Source organism: Amblyraja radiata, chromosome 13 (genome assembly GCF_010909765.2).
Source record: "Amblyraja radiata isolate CabotCenter1 chromosome 13, sAmbRad1.1.pri, whole genome shotgun sequence".
Taxonomy (NCBI): domain Eukaryota; kingdom Metazoa; phylum Chordata; class Chondrichthyes; order Rajiformes; family Rajidae; genus Amblyraja; species Amblyraja radiata.
Window position 1 is genome coordinate 55,973,394 of NC_045968.1, and position 12,259 is coordinate 55,985,652.

The following is a 12,259-nucleotide window of genomic DNA, read 5'->3' on the forward strand; positions in this document are numbered from 1 at the left end:
GATAGATAGATAAGGAAGTTTGAAGGTGTGAAAATAGGGCAAAGGGAATAGAGATCAAGGAAAATGTAGAATAGATGATTGTTAGATGGGAGAAGGTAACAACAAAGCAAACAGAGATAAAATGTAGTGGGAGACAGTCAGAGAACTGGGAATGGGAGGAATGGAGGGAGAGGGAAAGCAAGGGTTACTTTAAGTTAAGGAAGTCAATGTTCATTATGTTGACATTATGTGGCATTATGTTGCAAATTGACAAAACAATGGTTTAGCTGCACTTGGAAGTATTGTGTGCTGTTCTAGTCTCCACACTATAGGAAGGATGGGAGAGCGCTGGAGAAAATGCAGAAGAGATTCGCCAGATGCCACCTGGATTCGAGGAATAATGGGGAAAGACTGGGCTGCATTTGTTTTCTTTGGAGAGCAGAAGGTTGAGGGTTGACATGTTAGATGTATACAAGGTGTGGAGAGGCATAGATAGGGTAGATAATCAAAATATTTTTCCATCACAAACAAGAGGGGATCTGTTTAATGGAAGGAGTTTTAGAGGGAATTTGACACGCAAATGTTCTTTTAACACGTGAATGGTTGAAATCACAAACATTTAAATGGCATTTAGAAAGGCCTCTAAATAGGCGCAGTATAGAAGGATATAGTCGTGATATTGATAAATTAATATAGATGGGCAAAATGATTGGCATGGACATGGTGGGTTGAAGGCTTGGTCAAGAAAGACATTTATGCTTTGTTATTCTACAAAAATATCTGCACTAAAATTCAAATTTGCTCTTAAAAGCATTGAATAATTTTACTAATGCAGTTTGTCTGTACCATTACAACCTAAAAAGTAAGAATAAGTGACAATGTGGTTTACATCTACACTTTTCATTGGACTATTTACTTCTGGTATGAACAATTTGAGCTGCAAGTACCTTCCACACATGTAGTCCTATGGCACGGTAACGTTTCTGTTGGAGGCCATCAGTGGTGGTCCTTTGCAAAATTGAGATAACCATTTCACCTGGATCCAGGATTCGCAGCCAGAATTTAGGATTACTACAAAAACTGGAGTTATTGCGGCAACCTCCGGCAGATTGATCTTTGACCCACTCTCCTGAAATTTGCAGTGTATGGCATAAACATTTACCTAAACAAAAGAAAATAGAATTTTAACCACAAGCACTGTCAATTGTATACATGAAACAAATAGAGTTCCCTCAAGTACAGTAGCACACACTACAAACTAGCTATTATCACTGGTCTTCTTGCTGTACAGACCAAAATATCCGACTGAGCTTTTATGATATGCATTTAAATATTTTAATGATTCATATAATGATTGTTAAACAGAAGATGACTATTTCACCCACCAATCTTATGCAGTCTCCTTCAAAAATATGTACAAATTAGTTTGTGTGTAGGAAGGAACTGCAGGTGCTGGTTTAAACCGAAGATAGACACAAAATGCTGGAGTGACTCAACGGGTCAGACTGCATCTCTGGAGAAATTAGGTGATGTTTCGGGTCGAGACCTTTTTTCAGACTGAGAGTCAGGGGAAAGGGAAACGAGAGATATAGACGGTGATGTAGAGATATATAGAACAAATGAATGAAAGATATGCAGAAAATTAACGATGATAAAGGAAACAGGTCGTTGTCAGCTGTGTGCTGGGTGAGAACGAGTACAGACAATGAGACTCAACAAGATGACTTTGAAGTTGGTACGACTAAGGGTGGGGGAGGAAAGAGAGAGGGTTACTTGAAGTTAGAGAAATCAATTGTCATACCGCTGAGTTGTAAGCTGCCCAAGCAAAATATAAGATGCTGTTCCTCCAATTTGCGTTTGGCCTCACTGGAAGAGGTCTAGGACAGAAAGGTCAGTGTGGGAATTAAAGTGTTTGGCAACTGGGAGATCAGGCAGGTCCTGGCGGACTGAGTGAAGGTTTTCAGCGAGACGGTCGCCCAGTCAACGTTTGGTCTCGCTGATGTATACGAGTCCACACTCTGAACAACAGATACAGTAGATGTGGTTGGAGGAGAAGCAAGTGAACCTTTGCCTAACCTGAAAGGACTGTCGGGGTCCCTGGACAGTGTCGAGGGAGGAGGTGTGGGGACCAGTGTTGCGTCTCCTGCGGGTGCAGGGGAAGTACTTGGCGAGGGGATGGTTTGGGTGGGACGGGATGAGTTAACCAGGGAGTTGCGGAGGGAACGGTCTCTGCGGAAGGCAGAAAGGGGTGGAGAAGTTGCCACTAGTGGTGGGATCCCGTTGGAGGCGGTGAAAATGCTGGAGAATTTTATGTTATAAACAATGGCAGAAGGGGTGAAAGGTAAGGACCAGGGGTCTCTGTCCCTGTCGTGATTAGGGGGAGGGGGAGGGGGATCCAGAGCGGAGCAGCAGGATACCGAGGAGACACGAGTGAGGGCCTCATCTATGAGGCCCCCTAATCACGACAGGGACAATGAAGGAGTGGGGGGGGGGGGAATTTCAAGTGCGCTCTCATAATTCTATCTTGTTTAAAGGAGGTGCCGGTCTACCAGTTGCTGGAACATCGATCGTGGATCTGTAGTAATCCTAAATAGGTGGATACATTCATTATTCAAAACAGGAAAACTAAAGAAATAACGAAGAAGAAAAAAACGGAGGAAAATTAGTAAGAAATATAAAATCTGACATTTTATTATTATTTTTTTTAAATTTAACCTTTTATTTAACCAGGAGAAGTCTCATTGAGATTTAAAATCTCTTTTACAAGAGAGTCCTGGCCAAGACAGGCAGCAGCACAGTTCCACAGTTACAGACAATAATTTAAAAACAACAGAGAACATATAAATAGTCACAGTCAGAACAACATCAAACAAAGCATGTACAGACAGAAGAGCCCGCTTCAACATCATTAAGAAGGGATTTAAATCTGTTTATAGAAACCAGCTCCTTAAGTTTCAGTTCATTCTGCAGCTGGTTCCATGCGAAGGGAGCAGCATAACTAAATGCCCTTTTCCCCAGTTCAGTACGGACTTTAGGTACAGTTAGTAAGAACAAGTCCTCAGAGCGGAGCTGATAAGTTCCTGTGCTTTTTCGAATTACATACTTCTGCAGGTATGAAGGAAGAACACCGAGGATAGTCTTATAAATAAGGATATGCCAATGATGGAGTCTGCGGGTGGACAGGGCAAACCATCCAACTTGAGCATACAAAGAGCAGTGGTGCGTGAGGGTTTTAAAATTAGTAACAAATCTCAGTGCTCCGTGGTAGACCGTGTCCAAAGACTGTAGGCATTTTTAAGATGCATTCATATATAAAACATCACCATAGTCCAACACAGACATAAACGTTGCAGCAACAAGTCTTTTTTTGGCTTCAAAAGAAAAACAAGATTTGTTTCTAAAGTAAAAACCTAATTTTATCTTTAGTTTTTTCACGTTGCTGGATATGAGGTTTAAAAGAGAGAGAATCGTCAATTATAATTCCCAGATATTTATATTGAGACACAGATTCAACCACAGAGCCCTGCAAAGTGGTGATAGGAGGGAGGTCCGAGGGCTTTGATTTAGCTTTAGTGAACAGCATGAGCTTTGTCTTGTCAGCATTTAAAACAAGTTTTAAATCTTGTAAAACAAGTTTTAAATCACACAGGTTACGTTGCACAGTTAAAAGCAGTTTGGAGCTGACAGAGAGCCTGATTTGGTGTAGACGCAGAGCAATATATCTCTGTCGTCAGCATAAAAGTGAAAATTTGCGTTCAGAGCTTTATGATCTAGACTATTAATATAAATAGTAAATAATAAAGGTCCTAGAACCGATCCCTGTGGCACACCCTTGGATACATTTAGAGAGCTAGAAGTAATACCTTCTGCTCGCACACACTGGGATCTGCCTGATAGATCGTTTTTAAACCAACAGACAGCTTGATCAGACAAACCGATGCTGCATAGTCTTTGTAACAATAAGGCATGATCCACAGTATCGAAAGCCTTTGATAGGTCAACGAAAAGGGCTGCACAGTGTTGCTTATTGTCTAAAAATTTTTAAAGCAGCTGTTGACGTACTATATTTTTTCCTAAAACCAGATTGAAATTCAGATAAAATACTGTTAGTTGATAAAAAGTCCTTCAGTTGTTGGTTTACAATGGATTCCAGCACCTTAATTAAAACAGACAGTTTGGAGATGGGCCTATAGTTGTTTAGCACAGTGGGGTCCCCCCCTTTTAACAGTGGGAGAACAAAGGCAGATTTCCAAATAAGGGGAATTTCGTTTGTCTCCAGGGATAGATTCAAAAGATAAGTCAGAGGCAATGCAATAAAATCAGCGGCTAACTTTAGGAAGTAAGGCTCAAAGTTGTCTGGACCTGCTGATTTTTTTGTGTCTAAACATCTCAGGGCCTTATGCACCTCTGAAAGTGTAACAGTGTCAAAAGTAAAGGCTTGTCCCTCAAAAAAACAACTACTATCAGAGCAAGCAGAGGAGCCTTGAGCTGTGTTTTGAGAGTTGAAAAGTGAACCAGAGGCAATGAAATGCTCATTAAAACAACCAAGCATGTCAGCCTTTTCATAAATTTGGGTAGAGTCTTTGACAATGCATGGAGGTAGCTCAATAACATTTTTATTTCCAGTTATTGATTTAATGGTTTTCCAGAATTTCAACGGATTGTTTAGGTTATTTGAAGTTTCAGTAAGGAAATGATCAGCTTTGGCTTTTCTAATTGCAACTGTGCTTGCATTTCGCAGCTGCCTAAAGAGCAACCAGTCTGATCCAAGACCAGTACTCCTGGCTGTAGACCATGCCACATTGCGCTCATGGAGTAAAATGGATAACTCTGACGTGAACCATGCATTATCCCTGCCCCTTATTCTATACTTCCTAAAAGGAGCGACATTAAGAGCTCCTTTACAAACAGTGAACATAAGTCCCTTTGAGAATGGAGAATTGGGTTGGGGTGGGAGGGGAGGAGGGAGAGGGGAGAGAGGGGGGAAAGGGAGGAGAGAGGGGTGCGGGAGGGGGTGAGAGAAGGTGGGAGTTGGGGGGAAAGAAGGTGGGGGAGGGGGAGAGAGGAGAGAGGGAAGGGTGGATGGAGGGGAGGGAGGAGGGAAAGGGGGAAGAGTGTGGAGGGGTAGGGGGGAGAGAGGGGGAAGAGTGTGGAGGGAGGGGGCGAGCGGAGAGAGGGGGTAGAGTGGGGAGAGAGAGGGAAGGGAGGGGAGTAGAGAGGGGTGGGGAGGGAGATGGGGGGAGATAAGTTGAAGAATGGGGAGGGAGGGGGAGAGGGGTAGGGGGAGTGGTGGTAGAGGGACAGGGGGTGTGGTGGAAGAGGGACAGAGGGGTATTGGAAGGGGTGGGGGAGAGAGGGGTGGGCGAGGGAGAGGGGTGGGGTAAGGGGGAGAGAAGTGGAAGAGTGGGGAGGGAGGGGTAGGGGGAGTGGTGGAAGAGAGACAGAGGGGTAGGGGAAGGGGGCGGGGGGAGAGAGGGAAGGGGTGAGGTAGAGAGGGAAGGGGGTGGGGGAGAGAGGGATGGGAGAGGGGTGAGGAGAGGGAGATGGAGAGGGGGATGAGAGAGGGGTGGGGAGGTGAGGGGAGGGGGAGAGAGGTGTGGGGGGGTGGGGGAGGGAGGCGAGCGGGGAGATGGGGTAGGGGGTAGAGGGGGAAGAATGTGGATGGAGGGGGAAGGGGGTGGGGGAGAGAAGGAAAGGGGTGGGGGGGTGGGGGAGGGAAGGGGGTGGGGGAGGGAAGGGGGTGGGGGAGAGAGGGATGGGGGTGAGGAGAGGGGAGATGGAGAGGGGGAGGAGAGAGGGATGGGGGAGGGGGAGAGAGGGATGGGGAGGGGGGAGAGAGGTGTGGGGGAGGGAAGGGAGGGATGGGGGAGGGAGGGGATGAATTGAATGCAACATCTCCAAGTTTACGGATGACACGAAGCTGGGGGGCAGTGTTAGCTGTGAGGAGGATGCTAGGAGGCTGCAAGGTGACTTGGATAGGTTGGGTGAGTGGGCAAATTCAATTCAATTTTATTGTCATTTGGACCCCTTGAGGTCCAAACGAAATGCCGTTTCTGCAGCCATACATTACAAACAAATAGACCCAAGACACAACATATTTTACATAAACATCCATCACATTGCTGTGATGGAAGGCCAAAAAAACTTCTCTCTCCACTGCACTCTCCCCCCCCATGTCAGAGTCAAAGTCAAAGCCCCCGGCGGGCGATGGCGAATTGTCCCGTGGCCATTAAAACCACGCCGGGTGATGCAAGGTCGCACACCGGGTCTTGGTGTTAGAGCCCTCGGCGCGCGCTCGCAAACTCCCGCGGCCATTCCAAGCCGCGCGGGGCGGTGATGTAGGCCCCGCTCCAGGTGCTCTTCAACCCCGCAACTCGGGCGGGAGAAGTCGCCGCTGCGGAAGCCCCGAAAAGCGGTCTCCCTCCAGGGACCAGCGGGCTCCCGGTGCCGTCCGCCAAACCCGCAGTTGCAGCCACCGAATCTCCAGGGGTCGGGTCGCAGCAGCGTCCACCACAGCTCCACCCGCTCGGGACTCGGCCAGCTCCGCGACGGTGAGTAGTCGGCATCACAGCCCCCGGTTTTCCTGTTGGAGGCCGCTCCTCGTTGCAGCCCCAACGACAATGGAGACCCGACAAAGAAAAGGTCGGGTCTCCCGTGCAGGGAGAGATTTAAAAGTTACCCCCAACCCCCCCACACCACCCCCACCCCCCCACACACATACCCCAACAAAAAATAACAAAAACTACATTAAAACATAGACATAAAATAATAAAAACGCAGACGGACTGCAGAGGCCGCTGCAGACGAGAGTCGCGCCGCCTACCGGATCATGGTAGATGCAGTATAATGTGGATAAATGTGAGGTTATCCACTTTGATGGCAAGAACAGGAAAGTAGACTATTATCTGAATGGTGGCCGATTAGGAAAAGGGGAGATGCAACGAGATCTGGGTGTCATGGTACACCAGTCATTGAAAGTAGGCATGCATGTGCAGCAGGCAGTGAAGAAAGCGAATGGTATGTTAGCATTCATAGCAAAAGGATTTGAGTATAGGAGCAGGGAGATTCTACTGCAGTTGTACAGGGTCTTGGTGAGACCACACCTGGAGTATTGTGTACAGTTTTGGTCTCCTAATCTGAGAAAAGACATTCTTGCCATACAGGAAGTACAGAGAAGGTTCACCAGACAGATTCCTGGGATGGCAGGACTTTCATATGAAGAAAGACTGGATAGACTCGGCTTGTACTCGCTAGAATTTAGAAGATTGAGGGGGGATCTTATAGAAACTTACAAAATTCTTAAGGGGTTGGTCAGGCTAGATGCAGGAAGATTGTTCCTGATGTTGGGGAAGTCCAGAACAAGGGGGTCACAGTTTAAGGATAAGAGGGAAGTCTTTTAGGACCGAGATGAGAAAAACAATTTTCACACAGAGTGGTGAATCTGTGGAATTCTCTGCCACAGAAGGTAGTTGAGGCCAGTTCATTGGCTATATTTAAGAGGGAGTTAGATGTGGCCCTTGTGGCTAAAGGGTATGGAGAGAAGGCAGGTACATGATACTGAGTTGGATGATCAGGCATGCTCATATTGAATGGCGGTGCAGGCTCGAAGGGCCGAATGGCCTACTCCTGCACCTATTTTCTATGTTTCTAATCTTTCAAAAAACCCAACATCAAGCTCATGGTCAACAGAGCAGCAGCAAACACTGCCCTCCTGATTCTTTAGATTAATGCACAGAAAAAGCACCACCAATAATGTCTCTGCAAACTCCTAAAATCTATTGTGTTCAAGAAGGAACTGCAGATGCTGGAAAATCGAAGGTAGACAAAAATGCTGGAGAAACTCAGCGGATGCAGCAGCATCTATGGAGCGAAGGAGATAGGTAACGTTTCGGGCCGAAACCCTGAAGAAGGTCTGAAGAAGGGTTTCGGCCCGAAACGTTACCTATCTCCTTCGCTCCATAGATGCTGCTGCACCAGCTGAGTTTCTCCAGCATTTTTGTGTACCTTCCTAAAATCTATTGGCAAGTTGTGCAAACCAATATTTGTGTTCTTCCCAGGTCAACAGCAAGGTTCTGTTGCAAAAACAAACTGCTGCAGGATCTCAGCAGAAGCTGTGGTGGGAAATGGACAGACAACGTTTCAGGTTGAGATCCTTCTTCAGGCCGAAGGTGCTGATCGGAAGGGGGGGTCCTGACCAGAAAAGGCGTCTGTCCATTTCCCTCCACAGATACTGCCTGACCGATTGAGTTCCTCCAGCACTTTGTTTTTTGCTCAAGATTCCTGCATCTGCAGTCATCAAGGCTCTGTTCTCACTCAGTCAGATTTGGAGTGAGGGCCACTATGTCTACATGTTGGACACCAGTCCCCAAACAAGCTCTATTACTCCAAATTCCATCAGATTCCAATGGGAAAAAATAGTTCTTAAAAAAGTCTTCTTGAAAAATGCAACATTCTTCCTAACTCATATGCCTGTGACCAATCAAAACATAGGCGCAGCATCTGGAGGTCACTGAATATCTTGCATCTCCACAGGGAGCACACAATGGTAAAAAGCAAACAGCACGCACACATGCATACTGTACAACACACTGACCCACCTCATCAAGCAACACCTATCTCTGCTTGGGCACAGTCTGCAGATTCTGATTAGGACTCATCTGCCACTTCCAGAGAATTGGAGTGGAAGAAGGTAGTCCTCACTGCTGAAGAATTCCATCAGAAGATTCAGTAGGGAAGAAGGCCGCAATGGCATTTGGACAACAACATCATTTCTCAGCATTTCCGCAGTAATGTAAGCACATTCATGAAGCAAGCTAGTAAGCTACTATTTTGCAAGTCTGGTGGTAAGATTTCAAGCAGCCTATCGGATTATATTTTTATTTCTTTATGGCTGTATTCAGAATTTCAGATGGCTTGGTGGCAAGAATCTATCAATGCCTTTTTTCGGCACAAGTTGTTTATCGTTTTGCACAACAGTTTTCAACTGCTTGTGCCTCTGAACATGGTTTCTACAAACCTTAAACTGCTCCAGCACTGGCAGAATTTCTGTCCCTACAATAGATGAATCGCCGGCAGTAAGCTCAACAGATCTAATTCATGATCTCTGACTGAAAGTTGCCACGTAGAAAAAATATTGAAACATTTGATCTTGACAAAATTGTGAAGGATTTAGATATTTAAACCTACCTGTTAAAAGACTGAGGATGTATCCCTCTGTATTTATCGGATAACCAACCGTCACCTCATCAAACTCCCTGAAAAACTCTTGCTCCTCCACCCAGAACTCTCCCTCTTCTGCCAAGGACAGTAACTGTGCAGCCACAGCGGCATCAACTTTGTTCCAACCATCACCTCTATTACAAAATAGCACCAGTTATAAACAGAAAACTTTACAATGAAAGACTTGCATAAAAACCTAATGCAAAACAGTATCAAAGGATTATGGGTGGAGTGGAGGTTTAAAGGAAGTATTGGAATAATTGTGACAAATGTCACTCAATTTGAATTTTATTGTTGAAATACCTAACTTTTAACGAGTAACATGTCAAATATTAGTTCAGATTATATACATTTTGTATCTGTAAGGGAGAGGGATAATAATTGAGGGATGAGTCTGGATAGTAAATATTATGTTCTGCTCAATGGCACGAATAACAAGGTACACAAAAATGCTGGAGAAACTCAGCGGGTGCAGCAGCATCTATGGAGCGAAGGAAATAGGTGACGTTTCGGGCCGAAACCCTTCTTCAGACCCGAGTAACATGTTGTTTAGTGAAAGCTGATAAGAGATTTGCTTTTCATGCTCCATAGGTATGGGATGGATAAAGAACTGTGGGGAAAATAAATTTAATGTTTGCTTGTGTACCAGGTAAATGTGGCAAAACAGTTGAATGAAGGAGGGAACAGGAGGAAGTCACTGCTTTGTGGAAAGTGAGGAATTGTCTACTTTCTATTGCAGTGGATCAGTGTCATTAATTATTTGCAGAGACATTATTTTTTTTAAGTAATTTCCTTGGATTGCCTTTAACTGAGAGTTTTTACCATTTGGTTAACATTTGGTTTCAACCAAGAAAGAGGGAAAATAATAAATCAAACCATCTACAAGGTAAATGTGGCAAAACAGTTGAATGAAGGAGGGAACAGGAGGAAGTCACTGCTTTGTGGAAAGTGAGGAATTGTCTACTTTCTATTGCAGTGGATCAGTGTCATTAATTATTTGCAGAGACATTATTTTTTTTAAGTAATTTCCTTGGATTGCCTTTAACTGAGAGTTTTTACCATTTGGTTAACATTTGGTTTCAACCAAGAAAGAGGGAAAATAATAAATCAAACCATCTAACTTTACAATGAAAGACTTGCATAAAAACCTAATGCAAAACAGTATCAAAGGATTATGGGTGGAGTGGAGGTTTAAAGGAAGTATTGGAATAATTGTGACAAATGTCACTCAATTTGAATTTTATTGTTGAAATACCTAACTTTTAACGAGTAACATGTCAAATATTAGTTCAGATTATATACATTTTGTATCTGTAAGGGAGAGGGATAATAATTGAGGGATGAGTCTGGATAGTAAATATTATGTTCTGCTCAATCTTTCCTTCGCTCCATAGATGCTGCTGCACCCGCTGAGTTTCCCCAGCAATTTTGTGTACCATCTAACTAACCTCAACAGGTTAGACCCAATACACCTTCTTTGTGTATTAGAAATAAATTAACTGTTTTAAGATTACATTGATTACCTAGAAATATAACTCAAACCTGTAGTCTCCATCAAAATTCATAATTTGTCAGTGCAGAAATGATCAACAAAAATCACTCAAACGATTTGAATAAGTATTAGTAATGCTATTCTAGTTTACTGTAGAGATGTTGGTATCGGTCCAGTTTTTGGCAATATTTTTACGGCTTAAAAACTGACAAGAGCTTATGATGGGGAAAAAAACAGGTCCCACAGGCCATTGACTGTTCCTTTAGGCTATGGCCATTGCATCCTGTTAAGGATAGATGGTGATATTGGTCCACATATCAAATGAGCAAATAAGCCCGTTTGACTGAATCTTATTTCCAATTTCAGCTAAATTTGTGTCATTGATTACAGCTAAATATTTTAAGCCATAGTTCAGATGTAACCAGATTGAGCCTTAAAGACTAATTTTAAACATACATCATTGTACACAATTTGGAGAACTTTCCTAGGATGTTATTGGTGTGTCAAATATTGAAGATGGAAGATCATCTCCAATATCACAACTGAGATGTTTTTCAGAACGCTCAAGAAAAGCTCAGCAGATTTACCAGAAGTACAGAGGTTATTTAATGGTTGAGTTTCATTTTTTTAGTTTTTAGTTTTAGAAATACAGCGCGGAAACAGGCTTTTTGGCCCACTAAGTCCGCACCGACCAGCGATCCCCACACACTAACACTATCCTACGCACAATAGGGACAATTTACATTTATACCAAGCCAATTAACCTACAAACCTGTATGTCTTTGGAATGTGGGAGAAAACCGAAGATCTCAGAGAAAACCCACGCAGGTCACAGGGAGAACGTACAAACTCTGTACAGACAGCACCCACAGCTGGGATTGAACCCGGGTCTCTGATGCTGTAAGGCAGCAGCTCTACCCTGCGTCACCGTGCTGCCCAAGGCACCGGTGAGAATTTGTTGGATAATATATTGGAATAACCATTCTCTTAATATGTTTGATAGAAAAATAGATTGTTCAATATTTTCTTTCCATTAAGATATAAATAAGTCATGACATTAAAGTAATTAATTTGACAGGTATATAAAATTCATTTTATTTGTTAGTGAAATAGAAAGGCACTGGATTCAACCAATTTGTAAAGAGATTCTATTCTGTTAGGTAAAATTAAAGTACAGTTAGGTAGAATTGAATTAGGCAGAGTCTTGGTTTACACTGTGAGTGACTAATATTATTGGAGCACAAATCTCTCCAAATTTGAATGCACAGTAGATTATATGCATTTTGTACCAGTGTAATATTATAACTGCATGGAAAAACTATTCTAATTATACTTTCTGATCAACTAAACTACCAAAAATTATTAGTAGGAAGGAACTACAGATGCTGGTTTACACTGAAGATAGACACAAAATGCGGAGTAACTCAGTGGGACAGGCAGCATCTCTGGATAGAAAGAATGGGCCCATTCCTTCTATCCAGAGATGCTGCCTGTCCTGCTGAGTTACTCCAGTTTTTGTGTCTATCTACCAAAATATATTTTTGGTTTATCTTACTTGAGCAGAAGTTT

The 12,259-nt window shown here is 43.6% G+C and overlaps 1 protein-coding gene across 2 annotated transcripts in view; it reads right to left on the reverse strand.

Moving 5' to 3' along the window:
* The window catches only part of capn10 (calpain 10), a 43,308-nt gene that overhangs the window by 16,495 nt on the left and 14,554 nt on the right, over positions 1 to 12,259 (reverse strand). For both annotated transcript variants that reach the window (XM_033032126.1, XM_033032125.1), the window contains 2 exons: positions 9,166 to 9,332; positions 927 to 1,141 (listed from right to left, as the gene is read on the reverse strand). In XM_033032126.1, the coding sequence (XP_032888017.1) occupies positions 927 to 1,141; positions 9,166 to 9,332 (382 nt within the window). The remainder of the gene's footprint in view (positions 1 to 926; positions 1,142 to 9,165; positions 9,333 to 12,259) is intronic.